The sequence below is a fragment of the Lynx rufus genome, unplaced genomic scaffold, assembly GCF_022079265.1.
Source record: "Lynx rufus isolate CCGP_SWC_20201006 ecotype Redwood Valley unplaced genomic scaffold, mLynRuf1.p SCAF_1, whole genome shotgun sequence".
In the NCBI taxonomy this organism is placed as follows: domain Eukaryota; kingdom Metazoa; phylum Chordata; class Mammalia; order Carnivora; family Felidae; genus Lynx; species Lynx rufus.
This window is the reverse complement of record NW_025814823.1, coordinates 70,856,810-70,883,014: the sequence shown is the minus strand read 5'-3', so window position 1 is coordinate 70,883,014 and position 26,205 is coordinate 70,856,810. Positions and strand designations below refer to the sequence as shown.

Sequence of the window (26,205 nt, the reverse complement as noted above, 5' to 3'; positions counted from 1 at the left end):
GAGCTAACAAGTCAGTTACCGTGCAGCCGTGAGGACGTCCTGCCTTGAACCCCGTGTGGGAGGCAGGGAGACCAGGCACGCTGCTCCCCGGGGCCCAGCAAGATCTTGGTGTTGGAGCTGGTGAGACGCTGTTACTCATTCAGTGAGGCGAGGGCAGTGGGGTGCGGGCAGGCATCTAAGAAGCAGAATAAGAAATCAGGGACAGAGGCCCCTCAACATCCTAATGCTGCCTTTTGGGGGACCTCTTTGGTGACTCTCCCTTATCTGAATGACTTTCTCCACTGTTCGCGGTGATTGTAGCTATGATGGAAATTCTCTCGGCAGATTGCACTCAGCTCAGGGGAAGCGTGGGTCTGAGGGTCGCCCACACCACACGTGTGCCAGTGGCCGGTGGCCTCTCCTAGCCCCTGTTCCTATGTCCCCAGTGGCGTGTCATGCTCACAGAGACACAGCTGTGGTTGTTCCCAAAGCTTCGCGTGTCAGTTGTTAGTGAAATTAAATAATTTAAGTAATTATTATGTAAACTGATAAAGTACACAGGTGAAAAGAGCTTTATTTATATGTTTGTTTGTTTATTTATTTATTTAACAGAGGGAGAGAGAGAGAGGACGAGAGAGAGAGAGAGAGAGAGAGAGAGAGGCAGAGAGGGGGGGAGAGGGAGAGAGAGAGAGAGAGAGAGAGGCAGAGAGGGGGAGAGAGAGAGAGAGAGAGAGAATCCCATACAGGCTCCACACTGTCAGTGCAGAGCCTAACGTGGGGCTCAAACTCATGAACCATGAGATCGTGACCTGAGCTAAAGTCGGATGCTTAACCAATTGAGCCACCCAGGCGCCCCAAGATTTTTTCACTCTTATTTTTTTAATTTTAATTTTTTTTATGTGTGAGACAGAGAGAGAGTGAGGGTGACAGGGGCAAAGGGAGAGAGAGAATTTTTTTTAATGTTTATTTTTGAGAGAGAGACAGAGACAGAGACAGAGCATGAGCAGGGGAGAGGCACAGAGAGAGGGAGACACATGTCCGAAGCAGGTTCCAGGCTCTGAGCTGTCAGCACAGAGCCCAACGTCGGGCTCGAACCCATGAACTGTGAAATCATGACCTGGGCCGAAGTCAGACACTCAACCAACTGAGCCACCCAGGTGCCCCAGGAGAGAGAGAATCTTAAGCAGGCCCCACATTTGTGGAATCGGGGCTCAATCTCACAACTGTGAGACCATGACCTGATTGGAAATCAAGAGTCAGACACTCAACTGACTGAGCCACCCAGGCACCCCAGGTGCTGTTTTTATAAGAACTAAGTGCAATGCTTTGGAAAGTTTCATGGATGTAAACTGCTAACAGAACCAAACCTGCTGTAAAAATAGGTGTGAGTGTGACAACTACGAGACATCAGAAAAATGTAAAAACCCAGGATGAAATGCACTCCTCTCTGCTTCACTGAGTTCCCATGCTAGCTGTGATAGAGATCCAAAGTGGGACCTGTAATCCATGCAATATGGGTGTGGATTTTGAAAGATACAAGCTTCTAATCAGCACAACTATCATTAAAAATAAAAAGGCTTTAGCTCCAGCAACACCAGAAGATTGATGAATTAATTACATTGTCATGCTCTAACTTAAAATACTTAATATATGGGTTCTATATACATATACATGGGCATATATATTCACATCCAACATTAACTGAGTCAGTACCAGTCCCCAGCTTAAGGTAGGAGAGCTTCTGGGGCGCCTGGGTGGCTCAGTCCATTAAGCGTCTGACTCTTTATTTTGGCTTGTGTCGTGATCTCATGGTTTCTGAGCTTGGGCCCCACATGGGGCTCTGCACTGACAGCTCGGAGCCTGGTTAGGATTCTCTTTCTCCCTCTCTCTGCCCCTCCCCCACTCCCACTGTCTCTCTCTCCCTCTCTCTCTCTCTCAAAATAAATAAACGTAAAAAAAAAAAAAAGATAGGTGGGCACCTGGGTGGCTCGGTTGGTTAAGCATCTGACTTTGGCTCAGGTCATGATCTCGTGGTTCATGGGTTCGGGCCCCGGCTCCAGATTCTGTGCTGACAGCTCAGAGCCTAGAGCCTGCTTCAGATTCTGTGTCTCCCTCTTTCTCTGCTCCTTCCCCCATCGTGCTCTGTTTCTCAAAAGTAAATAAATGTGAAAAAAAAAAAAAGAGATAAGAGAGCTTCTGCCATGTGCCGCTTCTATTAAAGATAGTGGCCATTCTTTTAGAGGCTAGAGATTTATTTTATTTTATTTTATTTTATTTTATTTTATTTTATTTATGTGTATAAATTAAGCAATATATCCTTTTTTAAGATTAGAAAAAAATTTTTTTTTAAGTTTATTTAGACAGAGAGAGACTGTGGGTGCATGTGAGCGGTGGGAAAGGCGGGGGCGGGGGGAGAATCTCAAGCAAGCTCCACACTGTCAGGGCAGAGCTGATGCAGGGGCTCAAACCCACAAACCATGAGATCGTGACCTGAGCCGAAACCAAGAGTTGGACCCCCAACAGACTGAGCCACCCTAAGACTGAGCCAGGTGCCCTAAGACTGTAGTTTTAAGTCATCTCTATATCCAGCATGGGGCTCAAACTTACAAGCCTGAGATCAAGAGTCACCTGCTCCACTGACTGAGCCAGCCAGGCGCCACCTTATTGTGTCCTCCCACTCACTCACTCACTCACTCACTGGATGCCTGGCGCATGCGAGGAAAGCACAGCTCTTGCCCACAGGGGACTTATTACGGTTATTTCAGCCCTTGCAGGGAGGCACCCAGCAGCGAATCACTGGCGGTAGCAGAATCGCTGGTTAGCTGTCAGGTACACCAGGAGCATCTCTTAGCTCAGCTTCTAGGAGGGTCCCCTTAGAGGGCTGGGCCTGTGCTGAATGCTGCCTCCTGTTCTGTCAGGTGCTGGCTATGGGTCCCCGGCCCCTGACGCCAGGCCTGAGGAACTAGCCCCTCCCTTAGTCCCAGCAGATCCGTACCCTGCACCTCCATGAGGTGGAAGGCTCTAGACCCCATGTGGCTGCAGCATTTGCAAGGATCAAGGTGGATTAATTTCCACCCGAACCACAAGCCCAGGCCAGACATCACAGTCCAGGGGTGGCCTGGGTCTGGTGCTCCTTAAGGACATCTCTACCAGCTTTGGGCAGGAGGGATAAGGTTTGAGCCCATGCAGGAATCTCCTGGAAAGCATCAGAATTCCTGGGTGAGTCCTGAGGAAATGCTGTGCTCTGCACCCAGCCCCAGCAGGGTCTTGGCCAGAAGTGTCCTCATGGAAATGAGGGTGGGGGTATGTGAGAATTTCCCTTGGTGCTGTTCCTCTGGTCTGCAGCCACACTCCACCGGCGGGGGTGCTCCCAATGTAGGGGTGCACTAAGCCTCCTTGTCTGAACCCCCAGAAGTCTGCAAGCCCTGAAGAGGGATGCAAGATTTGTTTGGAGGGTTTGAACTTCGTATTGAGGATTTTATAATACAGAGGCGTACATATAACAGCATCTATGTAAGATGTTAAAAACAGACCCTTCTTTGCTCCATACCTTCTCCACTTCCTTCCCCTGCCCCCAAAACAATTATAACCCCCGAATTTGTTTCTGTCATTTTGGAGTGGTTTTGAACTCTGAATTTAGAAATGTCGTAAGTATTTAACATGGCTCTTCATACAAACAATCAGGATCAAGAGGCTGGGAGTGGGTATTTGGCTTTATTTGTTGTTCTGTCCACATTCAGCCGGTCTCTTCCCAGACGGGAAAAGGGCTGGCCTTGGCCTGCTGGCTTTTCCAAATATTCCCTTGACTTTTTTTGCTTAAACAAAATAAGTGCACTTCCTCCTTTTAAACAGGTGCTCAAGGCAGAGGCAGATGTGGACATCACATTCATCTTTGTGCAGATTTAAACACAACCTGGTCCCCACCTGCTGCGGAGGCAACATCTTAGCCACCACACCCCCTGGTGTGCAGATGTGGCCTGTTCTGGAAAGACTTCTGTGATTCTTGCAGCTTTATACATATGAAAGACGGGTTAGTTCATAGGGACAGAAATAAGGGTTTTACAAGATCTGCACACATAGTAGGAGGCCGGACAGTTTTCAGATATAATGCAGCACTTCTGTCGAACATCATTACAAAATCTCACAATAAAACCTCTATACAAACAGCTGTTGAGACAGCAAAAGAGCAAAACCGACCACGGTCCCCTGCGAACAGGATGACAGAAAAGTCAGCTAGCTGGGCTGTTAGGGCACCTGGGGGCACAGCACATCTCTGAAGGTGCAGGGGGGACAGGAGAGGAGCTAGGAGCTGGGACCCCCTTTCCCACCGTGAAACAGGCCCTCAGCTTTGGTGTTCCCTGTGGCATTCTGATACATTTTACTCTTTACAGCCCAGCCTAGCGAGGGATTACCTGACATCTGCACTCTCAGTACTTAATTCAAGTGCTAAATTCAGAATAAGGCTCTAGAGACTGGCACCACAGGAAATCACAGCCTCTGTTTAAAGATTCCAAAGGCATCAGGAGTGCCTGGGTGGCTCAGCCGGTTAAGCGTCCGACTCTTGACTTTGGCTCAGGTCATGATGTCATGGTTCCTGAGTTGGAGCCCTGAGTCCGCCTCTGTGCTGATAGCTCGGAGCCTGCTTAGGATTCTCTCTCTCTGCTCCTACCCTGCTCTCTCTCTCTCTTGCTCACTCTCAGACTAAATCAACTTAAAAAAATGTTAAAAAAAAAAGATCCCAAAGGCATCAAATCCAGTCTGCCACTTGGGTTCCACCTGGCCACCGTGGAAAAGATAGCACACTCAGCTTTGCTGGTGGAAGCCACGTCAGCCGGGGCACTGAAGACTGAGCGAAGTGGCAGAAATCCGACTGAATGGGGTTCTCACATGCCTGGGCTGAGCACTGGGGACTGTGGAGGTTTTCTCTGGTGTGAACCACTGTGGGTGGCTGGGTCACCCTGCAATCTTTTTGCTGATGCTCCTTTTGCAGCAGCCAAGTGGAGGCCCTGGGATGTCTGGGTCCGGCCACGGCAGGGGGCGGGGTGGGGTGGGGTGGGGGGAATAGGGGGGCGGAGGGCGACACCCTCCTGGACAGCCTTGGAGCAGTCCCAGGGTCCCTAAGGCACTCTTGTATTTGGGTGAGAACCAGGGTGGGTCAGGGACCCCTGTGCCCTACGCCTTCTCAGGAGCAGCCTGCTCTCTCTGCCCTCTCCCGCCAAGTCTCCTCAGACCCCAGGGCAGCTCAGAACAGAGAGAAAGGGCACAGTGTGGGTTGGCCTGAAGGTACTAGGAGGGGCGGTGTGTGCTGCTAGTTCCTGGGACCGTCTGAATTTGTCTAAATCTCTCAGGGCTCTGAAACTCCCACGACATATGGGGTCAGCAGACCAAAACACTGCAGCTGATCAGCAAAAGTGGCCAACAAGCCTTTATCCACCTCTGGTTGGCCCCACGTCATCCACTCTCCTCAAGCTCCCGGCCCCTCGCCTTCCTGCTTTATTAAGAAGCCAGAAACTAGCACTTGAACTTCTTCAACTTCGCTCAAAGTTTACAACTCACCTCTAACTTCCTTAACTATCTCTGGTTCTGTAGGACAGAAGCCTTCTTCTTCGCTCCCAAGGCCAACCTCTCTTCACAGTTCTGATTATACCCCTTCCAGGGCCTACAGCTCCGGTCTCTCATCACCAGTTTGGTTACCTTGACCCACAAGCTGACCCAGGAACAGTGTCCCTGCCCTGTCTCCTCCCTCCACACATTTCCCGGACCAGTGCACACGGCCGACCTCTGCTCTCTCTCCTGTTCTCTGTTTCAGCTCTTGTTGCTGGCATCCGCCATCGCTGGGCTGACACTAACCCCCCTTTCCCTGTAGCACTGCAGACGGGCCCCCTATCTCACCTCCTCCACTAGAAATGCAGGAAACTAGCCCTCTTCTTTCCTCTCTCCATATTCTGTCACCTGCCTTCCTCTGTGATCCCCAGAGCAGGACTCCGGATCTCTCCCCTCTTTCCAGATTGATTTTCCACATCTGGTGCCCACTCCCCCAGCCCCCAGGCTCCCAAGCCTTATCCTGAAATCCCAACTCTGCTGGGGCACAGCCATTTAGCTAGTGTGGGTTCTCCATGAGATAGCAAGCAGGTTAGCAAATTCACATGATTCTGGTAAGTCTTCTTACATGAGAGACTGAAGTTTGGGAACTAAAATTTTAGTCTGAGCCAGAAGGCAATTTTGATATTCTTGGTCTGTCCCTTTACAAACACACTACAGGGGTTAGGGGATTCTGAAAAATAACCTTTGATTCTCCCAAATTAAATATCACTTCAGCTACCTGAGTAAAAAAAAAAAAAACAAAAAAAAACAAAAACAAACCAAAAAACCCCCCTCAAGTTTATGATTTAGACCCTATCATTTTCACTTGAGAAGCACTGTGGCAGAAATCTACACTCAGGGACTCTGACAAAGTTCTAAGTGCTACTGTGGAATGCGTGCATTCACAATTTTATGCTCAATTTCCTTGAAATTATTTTCCCTTTGGAATCCCAAACCCGGTCCAAGCTGATGAATCAGAACTCCAAAGGCAGAGTCTCCTTAATTTGAGGAAGAGGGGAGGTTCACCACAGACAACTTTTTCCTTCTTCCTCTTGTCAAGTGGAACTGGCTTACTTGAAAATGAGGCCCGATCTGTTGCTGCCATTTGCACAAAGTCAAATGTCTACATGAACTTTTCTAGACGTCAGGAAACCAAGCCAACGGCTCGCTGATGCCCCTGTCTGGCACGCGTCACTATGCATCAAACACAAAAGGTTTCTCTTTGCGGGGGTGGGGGGGTGGGGGGGTGGGGGGGCCCATCAGCCCGAAAGATTTCTGGGGGTCTTGACAGGATGCGGGGTATTTTTGGGTATTCAAACCCGCTACTGGTGGCTGTTGGGTCAAAATCTGCAGGAAGCAGCAGTGGGCCAGCGATGGGAACTCCAGCCAGGTCAAGAGGATGTGCCCAAGACTGAAGAGTCGGATGTGTGTGGGGTTGGGGAGTGGTCGGGATTGGGATGATCTGGGGGGTGGTGACTAGGAAGGTGGCAAAGGCCGGGCAGTCATATGAAAAGGATGGAAGCTAATGGAAACTTGGCAACTACAGGCAGCTGGGAAAGAGGCTGGAAGTCAGGAAAAGCCTGAGGGGGTCTCCCAGCTCTGCCACTGTTAGGTGCAGGGCTGTGGCCACACGGCCAGCACTGCCTCAATTTACACTAAATTATACTTCCTGCCGTGGAAGGGTGCTTGGGCTCCTTGGGCAGGATGAGGGTCTTTGAGGTGTGATCACCTCTGCTTGAGGCCTCACACTGGGCTCCTCCCCGTGGGGCTCTCTGCCCCCATCCTCTGTGAGATGCATGGAGAAGCCTCAGGTGAGTGAGCACTACGCCTGTGGTTTGGTGTGACTTTGCTCAGTGCTGTTTGAGAAAAGGGGCATAGGAGATGGCGGATCTCTGGACGCGGGGCGCTGTCTCCTGGGACCCCTGCACCAGAAGGTCAGGGGTGGATCCAGATGGGCTCAGAGGTTAGTACTTGCATACACCTCTGCGCTGGGAGCCACTGGCCTGGAATGCGGCTGCAGATGCCCGCTGCTGTCCCTTCAAGCTGACAAGAGACACCTGGAACCACCTGGGCTCCCAAGTCATCCCAACTCCCGTTCCGAGCAGCCTGATGCCCTAACAAGCCTACGGATGAGGCCTCACGGGGCCAGTGTTACAGGAACAAAGGGGCCTTTTCTCTCACTTCCAAAGAAAAAAAAAAAGCACCCAAATCTTCTGAAGAATGATGAGCATTGGCAAAAAAAATGTTTTATATTTGATAAATTACACAGCTTAGAACAAAGATTTAGGTAAGTCGAATAAAAAATACCGCAAAGTAAAACACATTAAAAACTTTATTATAAGTATTACACTTGTCCAAATTTGCATCAATTTGATACATTTCTGCTCATTTTGCAGAACGTAGGAGTCACACAATTGCCTTTCCCACCTCCGCCTCCCTTCTGCCTGGGCCCGTGTCCTCCGCTGTGTGCCTTGGCTGCAACGGAAGTCCTGATGCGCCCGGGCCGGGGAGGACGCGCCTCCAGCGCGGTGGGCCCTGTGGCTGTTCCAGGGCTGAGCCCCTGCTCTCTCCATCCTGTTTCCACGTCCAGCCTGAGAGGCTAACTGTAGATGTTCTGAGCAAAAGGAACCCCAGCTAAGTTTCACAGAGTTTTCCAGAACCTTGAATCAGTATTCGATGATCATTATTTCTTAATGGAGGTGAGGGAAAGGGAGTTGGAAAGATTCCCTGGACTGAAATGGGCCGGAACAGTGTGGAGAGAGTTTGGTTCTCTGTTTCTCCCTCCACACTCAGGCCTGGCCAAGACTGTGTGCAGCAGACACGCCCTGCTCACCCCCTAGGAAAGGTGGACACCAAACAGTCACTGAGGCTTGAAAGCAAATTTGAGGAAAAAAATAGTGATGAGAAAAAGTCCATAAGGAATATTTTGCCATGTTCTTCCTGAATAACATTCCCCTTTGTCCAGTGGTAGCATTTATGATCAGATATAATGTAGGAGGATCCATTATAGTAAAAAGAATAATATTACAGTAACTTCCCATCAGTGGTGCTATTCAATTGCTTACAGAAACCTGCAACTTTAATGTATTTTAAACACATCAGGAATGAGTGATGATTTTCAAACTAAGGAAAATGCCCAATAAAAAAATATAGAAAATACATGCTAGTTTAATGGCAAACTTATTTTCGATACTCTTTTAACAGCAGTGATCTTGGAATTAAGGGAGGAGTAGCGGGGACCGCCCTTTGCCCACGAGAACATGGGAGACCGTCAGCGCCACAGAGCGTGACCTCAGGCTGATTTCAGTAGCGGGGCCGGTGCCCGCCCGCTGTGGGCGGCAGCTTGGCCAGTCTGTGTGTCGCTGCCCAGGACCCTCAGTGCTGCAGCAGGAAGTTGGTAGCCACATTCAGGTCATTATTTGAAGCTCTCAGGGCTTCTAAAGCATCACCCCTGGAAAATCCCATCTCCATGAGCCGAGCAACCTGAAAACAAACAAAACCAGAAACCTGATGAGGCTGAGGACCCTGCTACTAATCCCTCAGCCCCCCAGGTGCTCTTCAGGAGAGTTCTGCAGAGAAGGTTAAAAAAAAAAAACAAACCCTAATTTTCATTTCAGTGTGAAATAGGATTAAAAATTTTTTTTTAACAGGCACATTTTAAAGTGCTTAACGTACGGCTAATAAGTGTAATTATCTCATTTAACTCTCATTTGAGAGACCAGGAATGAGTCTCCAAGGGTCAAGCGACCCGCCAGGACCAGCAGAGGGTGGACGAGCCCGTGGGGTGCGGCCTGGAAAGCCAGTCTGCACAGCAGCCCCGCTCACACGACTCTGCACGCCCTTTCAGCGTCAGGTGGGATTCCCGCAAACAACTTCTCCAAGTCACGTTTCCTTGTGCGTGTGAACAATCGCTTAGTTGAACATTAATTTCTGATGCTGGCAGACACCGATGACAAAAATGTGTGCAGGTTCTTGGAATCACAAGGCCAGGGAAGGAAAGCCTGCCATGTGAGGTGCAGCATTTGCTAAGGTCCTGGCTGCGGGGGCTCTCCAGGCAGCAGCCGTGGGCACCAGGAGGTGAAGCCTGGGGCAGAACCAGGGGGAAGGACGTAGCGAAAGTCACCAAGGGTAGGGAGGACGAGGCTTGCATTTTCGTGACCACAAATCCTTAATCTGTAAACACAGAGGTTTCCTGCACTTTCAACATAGGATTTCCATGAAGCAGGCAGTGCCACTGAAATTTAGGCATAACCTATTTTCCCATTTCCAAATGTATTATAAATAGATCTATGACGCCAGACCAAAGGAATCTATTCTTTGTACGTATGTTGAAACATACTTTTGTAAGTTTTGTAACACATGTTGAGATTTTCCCCACGTGTGGGTTAAAGAGGCTCTTGTGGACTGAGGACTTGGTCACCACTTCTGATCCTTCCTGTAGAAAACAGTGCCCTCGGTGCAAAGTGTATGGAAAACGCCTGATGCTGCGGGGGTGGGGGTGGGTTGTGGGCAGGGCTGGGGGAAAGGAGTGAGGAGGAGGGGGGTGGGGTGGGGGGGAGGGAGGAAGGTGGGGAGCCCAGTGGGTGGCAGGGGAGGAGATGGGAGTAAGCTCTCTGCCCTGCCCACACCCAGACCCCTCCTCCCTCAAGGAGCCTCAGGGACACAGATGCTAACGGAGCTGAGCAGAGGCAGACATGCAGGCGACACTTCTGAGAGGCGGGTTCTAGCTCGTGTTTTCCAAACCGAGGCTGTGATCCCTCAAGAGTGCGTCATGAACACTCAGTGGGTTAAGAGGAGCATTAAAAAATGTATGCAGCGAGGGCCCTCCTTCCAGAAAGCTTCCTTTCCGTTCTCCACACGCACACACGTGTCTGCTGCAGGCATATCTTGCTGTGGGCTGTGGCGAGACACCTGACAGCTGTTTTCTGAAGGGACGCTCGGTGCCTGGGAAAAAGGCCGTGACATGTGGGAGACCCACTCCCTGGGCTGGGGGACAGTGTGGACAGAACGGCAAGAATCTTCTGCTTTCATTTCCTGCTCAAGGAAAGAACCACCTTTCCCAGGGTATCACAAACACTCCCTCACTTACTGGCCAAGATGGACAGTTCTTCCTCCACAGAAGCAGAATCTGCCTCTCGCTGTCATCCGTGGGACTTCAAAGGTCCTAATTTCACCCTTTCAAGTAACAGAAAACAATCCTAGTCCCTTTCCTGGGTGAAGCACTTTGAAGGTCTGAAGGCCATCCTCCCCCATCTTTCTTGCTCCAGGCCAGCGCCCCAGCTCCTGGTCCGGCCCGGGTGCCGTGGAACCCTCTCCTGCCTTTACTGCCAGGGTCCCTCTACCAGAAGGCTCTTTTCCTCTGCCCTTGGCCTCGGTAGCTCCTCTTCATCCACTGACTCTGGGGGCACCTGGCCCTTTCCCATTCTCCCAGACCAGAAGGAAGCCCAGACAAAAAGTTCTGTGGCTCCACTGACCTGTGTCCTGGGCTCCCTGTCACTGTGTTGTGACCCTCCTGAGAACGGGGGCCGGGGCTGCTTTCTTCATTCCTGTGCTCCAGGATCCATCTCTGTCCAGTGAAGCGCCCCACCCCCCCAATGCTCTCCCGTTGCTGCTGTCCTGTGCTCGCAGCCCTTGTCACAGCAGTGGAACACTTCGGCAGCATGCACACCTGTGTATGGGCATGTGCCTGTGCTCGTGTGCATACCCACACCATCCCAGTGTGGCCAGTTACCCTGACGCCTACTGAAAACACTCCCTGGGCTTCTCAAATCCTACTCTGTAAATTTATATTTGATCTTCTGGGTTTAGGACTGCACACATCTGTTAAATTCCCTCTGGTCATTTTCTAGCCAACCAAAACGAAATTTCAGTTTACTTATTTTTTAATTTATTATTATTTTTTAATGTTTATTTATCTTTGAGAGACAGAGTGAGTGTGAGCAGGGGAGGGACAGAGAGAGAGAGAGAGGGAGACACAGAATCTGAAGCAGGCTCCAGGCTCTGAGCTGTCAGCACAGAGCCCGATGCAGGGCTCGAACCCATGAACCATTGTGATCATAACCTGGGCTGAAGTCGGATGCTTAACCAACAGAGCCACCCAGGCACCCCTAATTTCAGTTTCAATTCTGTTGTCTCCTAGGTTACTCAGATCCCTCAAAATTTTATCACCTCCGAACTGGAGTAGCAAACCTCTATAATGTCCCCGTCAAGTGACTGGTGAAAATGTCAAGCAGGCAAAAATCAAAGGTAGGGCCCCAAACTCACTACAGACCTCCCTTTCTATTCAAGTGGCTGACCAACTTTTTTTTTGGTCTTTTTAGAGATTTTTAACTGGTTTAAAGCCCACTTAATATTATTATCCATTCCACATGTCACCAATGTATCTCTTACAGTCGTCAGATGTCTTGATGACATCCTGTGTGAGCAGGAGCAGGGTGGTGTCGACAGACCACAACACTCTTCTTAACACTCAAGTCATCTGATGCTCTATTTTAGGCTCTGCCAGACGTGAAACATCAATTTTGCCATTTGATTACGAGGATCCACATTTTCCTCTTTCCTTGGGGGGATTTCGAACAGGATGACCCGCCCTGCTTTCTCTACCCCGAGCAGCATACTCGAGGACCTGGGCTGGGCGCACGTCAAATCCAGGTGATCCTTCCTAGGTCATTTCCTGGATTGAAATAACCTTTAATGACGTTTATTCCAGTAACTGACAGTTAAGAACCACTATCTTTAGTGGAGCTAATGTGGCCCAGGAGGAGGTGGGCAGCTCCACCTGCCTTCTCTCTGTTACCACAAACACGACGCTACCACCCAGCAACGTGGCGGTCCTTAACGACTTCAGTTTGGCTCACGCGACATTCACGATCACCGCTTTGTCACCGTTGGTGCTTCAAGCACAGCTAAAGACTGGCTGCTTCTTGGCACCTCGCCAGCAGGAATAAAAGTATCTATCTGCCAAATTGTGATTCATACCGGAGCTGATGGCGTGTGAGCCAGACCCCCACCGCCAGCAGGTGAGGGTGCTAGGCCACAATTTCCAGCTGGTGCTTGAGTCTTCCCTCCATGGACTCTGAATTTGGCTTGGAGGCTGATGATGGGCTGGCCATATAGGCCACCAAAGCACAGCTCCAGCACGGGCTGCACCACCTTGGAGGGGACCCCTCAGGCCCTCGACGGCCGGGTCATGTCCTACATACATACGCGATGTCGGTGTGGAGAAGCCTTCTCTGCACGTAAGGCTTCCTCCCGAGTTCACTCAGTCTCTCAGAAACGAACAACCACACATGCACTGTTGTTGGTTTTGGCAACTGGGCCGTGTTTTTCACAGGTTTTGCTGAGAAGCGCATTTGATGTACTTAGAAGCTTGCAGCAGGCCGCTGGCTGTCCATCCTCTGGAGGCCAGCAACCGTGCCCCTTTAGCCAAAGCTGGCTTCAGAGCTTTCTGCATTGTTTAGGGGTGAGAAGAAAAGTGTGATTGCAGAATTTTCACGGCGGAACCACCTGGTGCTTTAACCAGATGAAAAAACAAAGTAGAAATAATGTTAACAGTTCTTTTTAAAAACTGAACAATTACACTAAGAAAGTGTATCTGTATTGAGAGGGCACCTGTTGCGATGAGCACTGGGTGTTGTATGGAAACCAATTTGATAATAAATTTCATATATTTAAAAAAAAAAAAAAGGGGGCGCCTGGGTGGCGCAGTCGGTGAAGCGTCCGACTTCAGCCAGGTCACGATCTTGCGGTCCGTGAGTTCGAGCCCCGCGTCAGATTCTGGGCTGATGGCTTGGAGCCTGGAGCCTGTTTCCGATTCTGTGTCTCCCTCTCTCTCTGCCCCTCCCCCGTTCATGCTCTGTCTCTCTCTGTCCCAAAAATAAATAAACGTTGAAAAAAAAATTAAAAAAAAAAAAAAAAAAGAAAGTGTATCTGTACATTTTCTCTGGTGTCCCAAATAGTAAACATCTAAGGAAAAATGAAATTGTATGCTTGAGCTTAGGAATGTGGACAACAATCAGCCAGAAAAGACGAGAAGCAGAGAGACAGCAGGTTCAATAGGTGTTTTCTAACTGCTGGCATCTCGCAGTGGAGGCTGCCTGGAAGGGGGCGGTGCACCCCACTGCTGTCCTTTCTTGGGAGCTGGTTCAAAGCTCACATCCAGATATAAGAACTGGAGCCGAACTGGGGATCTCCAGCTCCCCTGGGTGGCAGAACAATCTCGTTATCATGTAACAATTATAACAATGCAGCCTTTACTTGTCGCGGACTTATAGTTCCCTGTGCGGAGAAGCCCAACTTGCCCAGTGCTAGCGCACTCTGTCATTGTCTCTGTGTGAAGGTTGCATTAGCACGTGAAACACGAACTCCTGTGCTCAAATGGCAGAAAGAGAAAACCGAGACCTATGCAGACCTGTGGTCAGATGTGCAAATACACACAGGCTTCCCAAAGTGCCCAATTCCTTCAAAGAAAAACACAGAGGAGGCTGGCAGCCGTTTTAGATGTTACCCAAGTGCCAGAGAGTCATCCCAGCCACCACTGCTGGGAGGGGGTGAGCCTGTCAGTGGGCAGGGAGAGTCTGAGCTCTGGGCTCAGGCCCCCATATGCCATGTATTCACCGCGTGAGTCAGGTGGGCCACTACACCGTGGGCTTTCAGTGCTCCCACAGTCTGGGGATAAGAGACGTGAGTGAAGGGCCTGGCCTGGTCGCCTGGTAGCTGGCGCCTGACAGGTGCTCAGTGAGCACGCCCCCCTGTCATAATTCTCACCCTGCTGAAGACTGACTGGCCCAGGTGTGCGAGTCCTTCCCTGTGACCCTTGCAGCCTCAGTTCAGAGGTTCCCACAGCCTGACAAAACCACCCCTGGCTTTGGTTTTCAGCATTCACTTGAGCTGCTTTCACTTTACTTGCTTTATATCCTTTGTTGGTCGAAGAACTGATGTGTGTTTTACAATGATCAAGCGCATGCGTGTTCTCAGGGAGCTCCAGTGAGCACTGAGCGGCTGGAAGGAGAGTGTTGGGCGGAAAATCAGCCCTCCTGGGACGCTCGGTCAAACATGAGGTTCAAGGTGAAATTCGCCTTCATGTACACATCCTGCCACAGTTAAACACAGCCACGCTTAAAACCAACGCCAGAATGATTTGTTACATATTTCCAGTGTTTAAATGGCACATGCAAGAACTGGCCTAAGAAAACTAACGTGGTGAGCCCAGATGAAGTAGAAAAGATAGGAAAAATCTTTTCTTAAAAGGTGAGCATAAAATTCTAAAAGCCCACATTATTTTAGTGACTCTAAGAAAACTTTATATTTGTATACATTCTAGCAAATATTCAGCTGTGATGATTATATAAATAATGGTATTTACAGATACTCAGTTCACCTCCCTCCCCATCCAAGGCATATATATTAGCCACATAATACATCAAATCACACTGGAAACCTAATTTGTTTCCTCTACAGGCTGTTTCTTGTCTTTTCAGTTCAGCTCTTGGAATGAGAGCCATCTGTTACCTGATCAGATAGAACGTCCATGGGAAGAGAAAATGTCAGTGTAAAATCTCTTGGTCTTGACTATAAGATAAAAATACAAAAACACCTCCTGATCGGTTTAAGTCAAGTTGTGGACAGTATAGGAATGTCATTCATTCACCGAACGTTCACAGACTCCCCGAGGGTCTGTGTGAAGTATCCTCGGTGAGCTGGGATTAGTGACTTCCGTGTTGTCGGTCTTCCCCGGCAGGCAGACAACGAGCTCCGTGCGGGCTGGGACTGTGCCTGCTGTGTCCCCCACCTGACACAGAGCCTGGCACACAGAACGTGCCCAGCAGTGGCTAGAGAAGGAGTTTCAGTTTAGTGATGTAAGTTCTTTAACGAACTGACCGTCTGCTGGGGGAAGACCACCAATAAACAGCTTGGGGCTGGAATGATAAAGCTGGTAAAACACTCAGGACGCTGCACACACCCACTGCCACCACGAGACCTGCAGATGCACACCTGGTGTCTCAGTCAGTCTCGGATTGGCTGGCTTTGCAGTGGTCTGTCTGGGAAACTTACCAAAAAAAAAAAAAAAGGGCCCATAGAATTTTCTGAAAAGCGTTTCTTTCAACATTCCTTCTCCATCTTGGAGCACAGTAAGTCCCCTCCTTCTGCTCATGCATCACAGGGAATCTTCTGTCTAAACATTCTCACCACAGAACATCAGAATAGAGTTCATCTGGGTTTCTAGTCTCAACAAAATAATCTTTTTCTCTATTTGCTTTAAACAGTAATTGGGTTATAGCATGCAGAGTGTTAGGCCCTCCTGTCTCCCACATCCCCCATTCATAAAAACAGAAGGTGCCTGAGTGTAACCCCAGATGCCTGTCTTCTGTAACTGAAGACTTGACTTTCTTTTTTTTTTTTTTTTTTTTTTAATTTTTTTTTTTTTCAACGTTTATTTATTTTTGGGACAGAGAGAGACAGAGCATGAATGGGGGAGGGGCAGAGAGAGAGGGAGACACAGAACCGGAAACAGGCTCCAGGCTCTGAGCCATCGGCCCAGAGCCCGATGCGGGGCTCGAACTCACGGACCGCGAGATCGTGACCTGGCTGAAGTCGGACGCTTAACCGACTGCGCCACCCAGGCGCCCCAAGACTTGACTTTCTAGAGGAAGGTTCAGAGGTATCTCTGCGTAAGGGCTGGCAACGAGGGGCGGGTACTGGAATTGTAGCCTAGCCGTGTGGCACATCCCCCCAGCGACCTGTGACTCTGCTGGCAGCTCTTGGTCAAGGGCCCGAGGCCCACCCCCCCCCCCCCCCCCCCGCCCCGTGTGCCAGCCCCGCACAAGGCTGGGAACTCGGACAGGAGCAGGTGCCGCAGGTGAGCTCTCCCACCACCGATGGCAGTGCTCTGAAGACAGACAAGGCAGAATGAGTTTTTCCTAGAACACGTTTTCCAAAGAAAGACCCTGTTGAACAAGAAAAGAAACCTATAGGGATGGAAATAAATCCCTATCAGTTTTCCTTTCCTTAGAAAAAACAAAAAACAAAAATAAAAAACAAAAAACAATCCTCTATGATTTGGGACATGTGGGCCTCCGATCTCGAGCTAATTCTCACTCAAGAAAATAAATGAAGTCCTACTTTGCCTTCTACCGACGATGCAACTACTCTCTGGCACCAGTGAATCAGGATGTTCATCCCAATGAAACATGGCAATTCCTCTCAGTGACATACTCCTCTTGTTTTGTTCAAGTGAAGACTGTGGTTTTCTTTAACTTCCCTTTAGCTAAGGGTGTCAAAAGCAAACGGTTTTTGGGTTCTACTTCCCAAATTCTGACGCTTGCAGGAAGTGATGCCCACCTGAATGATGCCCACCCCAATCCCACGCTGGTTGCCCCCTCACGGCACAACACCATCTGGGCCACACGCACGCCCTGCCGGGAGGAGCACCCCAGCAGAAGTCTTGGGGATGTGGCTCACCCTTCCCTCCCCTTCATTGTAACAACCATGTTGCCGCTCAGGGCAAGCTGACTCTCCTACCTCGTGGCTTCCCCACTGCAAGTGCACAGTCAGGTCACCTGTGGTTCAGTGTGCTTCTCTCCCCTGGATACCTGGCCATTCCCCTCCTCCTCAGAAATGCTGAACCCCTTTGATCACACACATTGGGGGAGTGAATGGTTTCTGGTTATTTTATGCTCCTGTCTGGCTACAGGCTGCTCAGAGGCCCCTTATTTTTGCATTTCTGCTTTGCTCAGGCTTTGGTACTGAGAAGGCCCTCACAACAGACTGGATGAGCTCCACTGCTTATATCTTTTAGAAGACCCAGCAGAATGAGGCACTCCCCACCCCCCCAGAGTTGGTTAATTATTTGACTGCCACACAATATTTCATTCTAACACAGTTAGCTTTGCTATTCTCTGAGAAAACCTATTTCCAGCCTACAGATGGAAAAGTCTGACATAATACCACTCTCACACCTTCACGTTTAGCTCTGCTCTAACCACCATCGGGCACCTTCTGTGCGTCAGGCTCCGTGTGGCGTGGGAAACAGGAAGAGATGGGATTAGCCCTCATGGAGCTCGCCATCACCAGGGAAATAAAAGCTGAGTCACTACTGGACCAGTTCCCAACTCACAATTATAAATACACAGAAGTACAAAGTGTACCCCAAAATACATACATGTTAGTGAGGGGGAACTGTTTGTATCAGGTGAGTTTTTATGGTGACAGTGGTGAAGATTCTGGAGAAGGGAAGAGAGAAGAAAACCTCACTAAGATTAAGATTCTCCTGACTAAATGCATTTTGCTATTTATCAGCTAAGACTGAAAGTGTTCTGTGTGCTGAAGGCCATTCTCTCTCTAGTCGGGTCAATGAATATTTTGGATGCCATGAGTGGAATCCACAGGACGGGTCTCACGTATTATCAACTTACTAAAGCAAGAGTCTCGTAAGCACTCGTAAGCATATTTCCTGGGCAGGGATGGAATAAGTTACATTATGGTTATAATACGCCCCTTCCTCCATGGGTAGTCCACCCTCCAGGGGAACACCATGATGTGACTCCCGGTTTAAGATCCTGCCATGGTTCCTCAGGGCCTACAGCATAGAAGTGGGAGTTCACACCCGGTGGCAGGACTATGGGAGCTGCCCTCCCCGCTCCCTGCACTGGCGGTCCTTTCTTAGTTTCAGTGGCACTGGAATACTTCTGCACAGTTGACTAGAGATGTCGCTGAGCCTGGCTCCCCATACCGGGCTCTGCACCACTTGAGGTCAGGAAATTATGCCTTATTTATCTCTGTATTTCAAGAACCTAGCCCAGTGGCCAGCCTGATGCAGAGCAGACAGCTGGTAATTCTTGGCTGATTAGGAGGTAAAGAAGTGCGACGGGAAGGCAGGAAGCTGGAATCTGTACCAGTCCATTTATCTTTCCTCTGTCGAGCCCTAGCTTGGTTTAGTCCTGCTTAATTTCCTTGCCCGTTTTTACCTATGTATTCCATTAAGAATAAACTTAAGGGTCATTTTCTAAGCGTAGAAGGGTTCAAGAAAGACAAACTTGGTAAGTTTTTTCCTCCTTTGATTAAAAAAAAAAGTAGGAGGCTAATGACAGAAGTTCATTGTTATTTTTGACTATAGGTGTAATATGAAAATCCCTGTTTAAAAAGAAAAGAAGAGAGAGAAATGGAATAACGTATCTATTTCTTTTTAAGATATTAGACATTTGAGCACATTTTATTATTAAAAAGACTTTTTATAGGGTGGCACTTGGTTTTGACAGATTCTTAAAAGGGGCTGGGGCTGGGGGCACCTGGGTGGTTCAGTCGGTTAAGCATCTGACTTCAGCTCAGGCCATGATCTCATGGTTTATGAATTCGAGACCCACATCGGGCTCTCTGCTGTCAGCACAGAGCCTGCTTCGGATCCTCTGTCTCCTTCTCTCAGCCCCTCCCTCACTTGCTCTCTCTCTCAGAAATAAACATTAAAAAAATTTTTTTAAAATGGGGGGTGGCTGGGGACGGCATCTTCAAGGGGCACTAAACTGGCAAAGGTGTTGAGTCCACTTGTTGAAAAACAGTAGACTGTGAAGACCCAAAAATTCAAGAACTTACCAACAGCAGAAGTAGAAAAAGTGGCAAAATTTTTCTATGGCTGTATGTTAGACTATTATGAGATGTAATAAGAGATGCACATTCATTCTTAGAATATTCTTTGTTTTCCGAACTGAAAGAACTCTCACTAAAATTCCTTAAGTATTTTTTTTTACATCAGAAAAACAGAAAACAATTGTTTTCATTGTTCTTGACTTAGAAAATTATTAAGTTCCCTAATGCATTAAAATTGCATGACTCTGATATTTAAAAGATACAGCACATTTAATTGAAGAATTAAGCATCGAGAGGTTTTGTTCGTCCAAGCTATCTTACTACGTTACTAATAGATAATATTTTACATAGTGTCTAGCCTCAACAAACTAACCAAGAGATTATATATTAACTATACATTTCTAAACATTGTTGTCAATGTCCTGAGGGCAAGAACATTTTTTCCCCTCTTTTACAGCTTGGCTAGCACCTATCGCAAATATTGCCAAGGGTCTACATAATAAACAATGCCAGGGAAGAACCTGGGTTTTAAGGCAATGACAGTCTGTAATGACCATTTTCAGGAAAATTAATAAACACAAGAAACAAGGTTTAGAAAATCAATGATAAATAAGGAAGCATATGTTAAAAACAGCCTCTCACATATTTACATCTTTTCATACCAGAGCAAGGAAGAAGTTAATGCTGTTTAAACTGATAATGACAACATGTTAACCTGCTGTCATTCTGGGAGGATCAAGGAAAATGATTCATTAAAAAACCCTGAAGACTTCAATTACACACATTCTCCTTATTGTTATTTTTGACACTTTTTTTTTTTTTTTGAAAGTGCCAACACAAAGAGCTATCTCACCTTAAATACCTCATATCCTTAACGGTCTGTGAGGAATGTGACTTGTGGTTCTAGCACAAGTAAGTAAACAGTAATATAACAGAACTCTTTCTTTTTACCTGAATTTGAGAGCATTAGCTTATTCTTGAATCTGTTATCATAAATATCTTACAAAATGAGTTACTGGGCTTTATTTTCATAGCTACGGGGATAACATTTTTCTAAAAATTCTCTAAGGGCACCAAGGTGGCTCAGTCAGTTAAGTGTCCGACTCTTGGTTTCTTCTCAGGTCATGATCTCACGGTTTCATGAGTTGAAGCCCCACATCAGGCTCTGTGGGGATTCTCTGTCTCCTCTCTCTGTCCCTCCCCTACTCATGCTGTCTCTGTCTCTCTCAAAATAAATAAATAAACTTAAAAAAAAATTCTCTAATGGACGTGGAAGAAAACTGGCTCCTTCCTGCACCTCTTACAGTCCTGAGGAGCCATGAAAATGATCAGTCTGAGTGAGAAGTTGTGAGGGGGCAAGCCGGATCAATTCATCAGGCACATTCAACTGGGTTCTTTCCAAGGCGTTTACGGTGGCCTAATCCAGGGTGGCCGTGGGAGCTCTGACCAGAGGCCCCTCATGAATTCCAGAAAAAGTCAGGATACAGCTTTGCCACACAGACTGGGTGCCCTGGGTCCAACTGACCTTTATGTCCTCTGGGGACAGGGGTGGTGATGGCCTGGACGGTGTGACCAGCTATGAAATGCTGCACCTGATTTATTTGATGAGTAGACAACAATGTATGTAGAAGGAAATTTAAAAGTGTTGTTACTACAATGCTCTAAACTTCTTTCACAGATTTTTTTTTTAACTTTCTAGTTTGAAATAATCTCACACTTCTAGAAAAGTTTCAAGAACAGTACCTAGAACCAATTACTTTTCATCCAGATTCGCTGTTACTTTGCCACAGCTGCGTTCCCTCTCTCTCTCTCCCTCAGTCTATATGCTCTCTCACTTATTCTTCCTGAAACATTTGAGATTAAGTTGCACATACCATGTCCCTTTACCTCTAAGTACTTCAAGTGTATATTTTTCAAGAATAAGAATATTCTCTTTCCTAATCACAGTCCATATAGATACCAAATCGCAGACACTGAACATTAATATAAAACTATGATCTAATCCACAGTCCAATTTCATCAACTGGCTCTAAAATGTTTGTTCACCAAAAATGTTTGCACTGCATTTCAGGACAGAATGGACTGCATTTCTGGATCACATCTGACATTTCGTTAACATGCCTCTTTGTCCCCTTTAATCTGGAACAGCTTGCGGCATGAGTATTGTTGAAGAATATGGGTCAGATATTTTATAGAATGTCCCTCAAACTGGTTCATCTGATTTCTCTTTATGATCAAAGTTACGGATTTTTTATTGTAAGACATAACTGATGTGTCCTTCCAGGACATGCCAGCAGCCTCTCTGTTCCATTACCGGTATACTGATTCTGATGATGTGGTTAAGCTGGTGCCCAGTTTCTCCACTATATAGTTAACTATTTTCCTTTTGTAATTAATAAGCAACTTTGGGGGAGATACCTGGAGATTATATAAATAGCCTGTTCTTCAGATATTGATGATTTGTCCCCGAGTTGATTTTTACTCTGGTAGTTGCAAAATTATGATTTTCTAATACCATCCACAATCCTCTCTACTTACTTCTTTACATTCCTTTTCCCTGTGGATGAATATACCTATATAAAAATTTATCTCCTAACATCAGTATGAGCTCACGGATTACCCCCCTGCCCAGTGGATTATATTAAGTACTGTCCTTACTTACTTTGATACCCAAATCTGATGTCCCAAATTTGGTCACTGGGACACCCTCAAGCTGGCTCTGGTGTCCTTGGGACCTGAACCCTTAGTTATGAGAGTACTTCCTTAATTCCTTGCATGGTGGTCCAGGGTCATCTTGTTCCTTCCCAACCCTGGGCCTGGGACCCACCATTTCTCTCAAGAAGCTTGTTTCTGTCAGTGGGCCAACATATTTGGAGATGAGATCTGGGCAGCAGGTGTGGTCAGTGTTACTGGGATGCCACTGATTCCTTTAGGTTGACAGAGCTAAAACACATGTACACACACACACACACACACACACACACACACACACACACTCTTATTAAATCACGAGTTTATGCTGATACCTCTAATTCCAATCCTACCCTACAGGGTTCTTCCTTGCTCTCCCTTTTCTGTATTTGTATTATCCTTCTTCTACAGTAAGATCAACCTATTTCCTCATCTGCTTAAATCTATAATACAACCAACATAATTTCAGAATTGCTATACTCATACTCCTGTGAAAATAAACCTAGGAAGAGCTTAAGATTTCTTTGCAATCCTTTTTTTTCTTTAGAATGAGGGCATGTTATGTTCAAAAGTTACAAAATTAATTTTTCCCTCTCTCCTATGTTATTCATTTAAAATACAGTTGGATCTTTTATTTGTTTCTTTTTAGTTTTACAGCATTCCCTATTGTTGAATTGCTTTCTGTGAAATATTGTGAAACACTAACCTGATTCCTAAGTCAAAACCATACAAAAGGTTCTCTCAGAGAAGCACCACCCCTCTTATCCTCCAGTCCTGTTGTCTCCTACCCCTTACGGAGAACAAACCTCAGTAGTTTCTTATATATATAAAGTATTATAGATTTCAAAATAAGTGATCACAATGCATTTTTTTTTCAAATTATGCCTTCCTCAAACTTATAAGACCCTCAGTAGCTAATAAAGGCCCAAGTGTCATCACTGTTAGCAGTGGTTTAACTGTTCTCAAAATCTTTGCATTCATATGCTTGATTTCTTTCAAGTCTTGTTCACCTAAACTCTTTTTAAATTTGAAACACAGGTTTAGGGTAAGTACCAGTGTTACTGATTACCTGTTCCTCAGAAACCTCTAGAGGAGGAGATGCTTGTTGTTCAGACCGCCGATCGTCCTGATAGTTTACATTTCGTCGCTGACGTAAAGGAGGGAAGAGACGATTCCAATTGATCATTCCTCCCTAAAAAGAGACCAATACGCAATCATCAGACACAGAAGAGAACCATCTTATTAATGCTTGGAAGTGCCTTTTCTTACCATGAGGTCACATGTAGAGACTGGGAAATAAAAGACTGGTCTGCTGAATGCAAGCCATCCAAACCCTATAGCATCACACCGCTATAGTAAAATAAAATAAAATAAAATAAAATAAAATAAAATAAAATAAAAACCCATGTTTTTAGCTATCTGCCAATATTTTATCAATTTATATCTTCTCTATTTCTAGATTTAGGAAAAATTACAGACTAAGACAACATGGAAATTTTCCTACTATGAACATCTAAAAATGCTAGACAAAATAAAAGAATATTTCACATGCGTAGCTGAACATAGAAGGAACAAATGGAGGCCCCAACATCCCCAAAACAAGTGCTGGAAAACCAGAACAGTAAGCAAGCAATCTGCCAGGGGTGGGGCTGCATGGGCGAGCACATCCTGCTAACCTAGAACCACTTGGGTTTCATCATCTATTTGGGTTCAGGTGATGAGACCTCGAGTATGAAAGAGGTAGTGACTCTGAGCTTATTACCTATGTAGAGGCACAACCCTCAAATGGCAACAACACCCTCAGTGAAAGAGAAGATGAGAAAAAACAAACCCGAAAGGTAGTCTCTCTGAGGGAGAGGGCAGTAATCTTGGCCTGCCTGAGAATTAAGAAATAAGAAATGAGAAATCTGAGGTTGAAGTTACATGAAAAATGTGTTTTAAAAACCCATCAAAACTGACACAAGAATTGGTTCCGGGATAGAGTTGGGATATATCTAACGAGCCAAGCAAAAGCAAATGTAAAATTACTCTAGAGGGCCACTCTCTTACCCTGGGATTACATGGGATTTATAGCTAAAACTCCAGTTGGGAAATACCTAGAATTCCAAATTCAAAACCCACGAGGAAAAAACCCATCATAAGCAAGGCTCAGTGTGTAAAATAAATAGAAGGATTAGATCCTTAGTGTCTAGGAATCAAAAGCACTGGCACTTGGTCTATGATAAAGGAGACATTACAAGTCAGCAGGAAGAGGACACATCATTTAATAAACAGCAATGGGACACATGGCTACATGGAAAAAGATAAAATTAGACTTTACTTCATACCATATACAAAAATAAGTTTATTGAAAAAATAAACTTAAAGATTTAGATTACACCAATAAATGGAAAGACATTCTATGCTCATAGATTGGAAGAACAAATATTGTTAACATGTCTATACTACCCATAGCAATCTACATATTTAATGCAATCCCTATCAAACCACCAATGGCATTTTTCACAGAACTAGACCAAACAATCCTAAAATTTGTATGGAACCACGAAAGACCCCAAATAGTCAAAGCAATCTTGAAAAACAAAACAAAACAAAACAAAACAAAACCAAACCGAACAAAACTGGAGGCATCACAATTTCATACTTCAAGTGCTATTACAAAGCTGTAGTAATCAAAACAGTATAGTACCAGCACAAAAATGGACACATGGATCAACGGAACAGAACAGAAAGCCCAGAAATGAACCCAAAGTTATATAGTCAATTAATCTTTGACAAAGGAGTTAAGAATATATGATGGGAAAAAGGCAGTCTCTTCAACAAATGGTGCTGGGAAAATCGTTCAGCTACATGCAAAAGAATGAAACTGGACCATTTTCTTACTCCATACACAAAAATAAACTCAAAATGGATTAAAGGCCTAAATGTGAGACTTGAAATCATAAAAATCCTAGAAGAGAGCATAGGCAGTAATTTCTCTGACACTGGCTGCAGCAACATTTTTCTAGGTATGTCTCCTGAGGCAAGGGAAATAAAAGCAAAAATAAACTGTTGGGACTATATCAAAAACAACCTTCTGCACAATGAAGAAAACAATCAACAAAACTAAAAGGCAACCAACTGAATGGGAGAAGATATTTACAAATGACATATCCAATAAAGGGGTAGTATTAAGAACTAATACAACCCAACACCCAAAAGACAATTAAAAAATGGGCACAAGGCATGAAATTTCTCCAAGGAAAACATACAGATGATCAATAGACACATGAAAAGATGTTCAGCATTACTCATCACCAGGGATATGCAAATCAAAACTACAGTGAGATATCACCTCACACCTGTCAGAATGGCTGAAATCAAAAACACAAGAAACAAGTGTTGGTAAGGATGTGGAGAAAAAGGAACCCTCGTGCACTACAAATTGGTACAACCACTGTGCAAAATAGTATGGAGGTTCCTCAAAGTTAAAAATAGAACTACTTTACGATCCAGTAATTGCACTACTGGGTATTTACCCAAAAAATACAAAATCACTAACTCAAAGGGATACATGAACTTCTATGTTTATAGCAGCATTATTTATAATAGCTAAATTATGGAAGCAGCCCAGTGTCCACTGATAGATGAAAAGATAAAGAAGATGTGGATGTGTGTGTGTATATGTGTGTGTGTGTGTGTGTGTGTGTGTGTAGACACAGATGTGTGTGTATCTATATCTATAATAACCAATAACCAGAATATATAGAGAATCAATGAGAAAAAAATAAATGACTCAAGAGAGAAATGAATAATGTACAGCTAAGCCTTGAACATGGATTTGAGCTGTGTAGATCCACTTATATTCACATTTAAAAAAAATTTTATGTTTATTTATTTCTGAGACAGAGAGAGACAGAGCATGAATGGGGGAGGGTCAGAGAGAGAGGGAGACACAGAATCTGAAACAGGCTCAGGCTCTGAGCGGTCAGCACAGAGCCCCACGCGGCGCTGGAACTCACAGACCGCGAGATCATGACCTGAGCCGAAGTCGGACGCTCAACCGACTGAGCCACCCAGGTGCCCCAGAACAGTATACTATTTAAACTATTTTGTGGATATATACCAGTGGTGATTTTGCTCCCCAGGCAGTATGTGGAAATGTCTTAGGGGCATTTTTGGTAGGGGCTGGGAGGCGGGGGACAAGATGGTAGTGCTGCTGTGTGTAGCGAGCAGGGATGCTGCAGGGACGTCCTATAATGCTCAGGACAGACTCCACCACAAAGAATGGTCTGGACCAAAATGCCCATAGTGTCTAGGTTGAGGTACTCTACCACAAAAACGTGCTATAGACACAAGCAGGTACAGGCCTTAGACACCACCTGCCGGCTG

At 46.3% G+C, this 26,205-nt stretch overlaps 1 protein-coding gene across 5 annotated transcripts in view; it reads right to left on the bottom strand.

Annotated features, from left to right (window-relative positions):
* Positions 1 to 7,876: 7,876 nt before the first annotated feature.
* Positions 7,877 to 26,205, bottom strand: part of UBAC2 (UBA domain containing 2) — a 172,547-nt gene continuing 154,218 nt past the window's right edge. For 4 of the 5 annotated variants that reach the window (XM_047081430.1, XM_047081392.1, XM_047081411.1 and 1 more), the window contains 3 exons: positions 22,904 to 23,026; positions 10,652 to 10,737; positions 7,877 to 9,045 (listed from right to left, as the gene is read on the bottom strand). In XM_047081430.1, coding sequence (XP_046937386.1) covers positions 9,000 to 9,045; positions 10,652 to 10,737; positions 22,904 to 23,026 — 255 coding nt within the window. In that variant the 3' untranslated portion in view covers positions 7,877 to 8,999. The remainder of the gene's footprint in view (positions 9,046 to 10,651; positions 10,738 to 22,903; positions 23,027 to 26,205) is intronic. The other variant, XM_047081402.1, reaches the window with a different exon arrangement.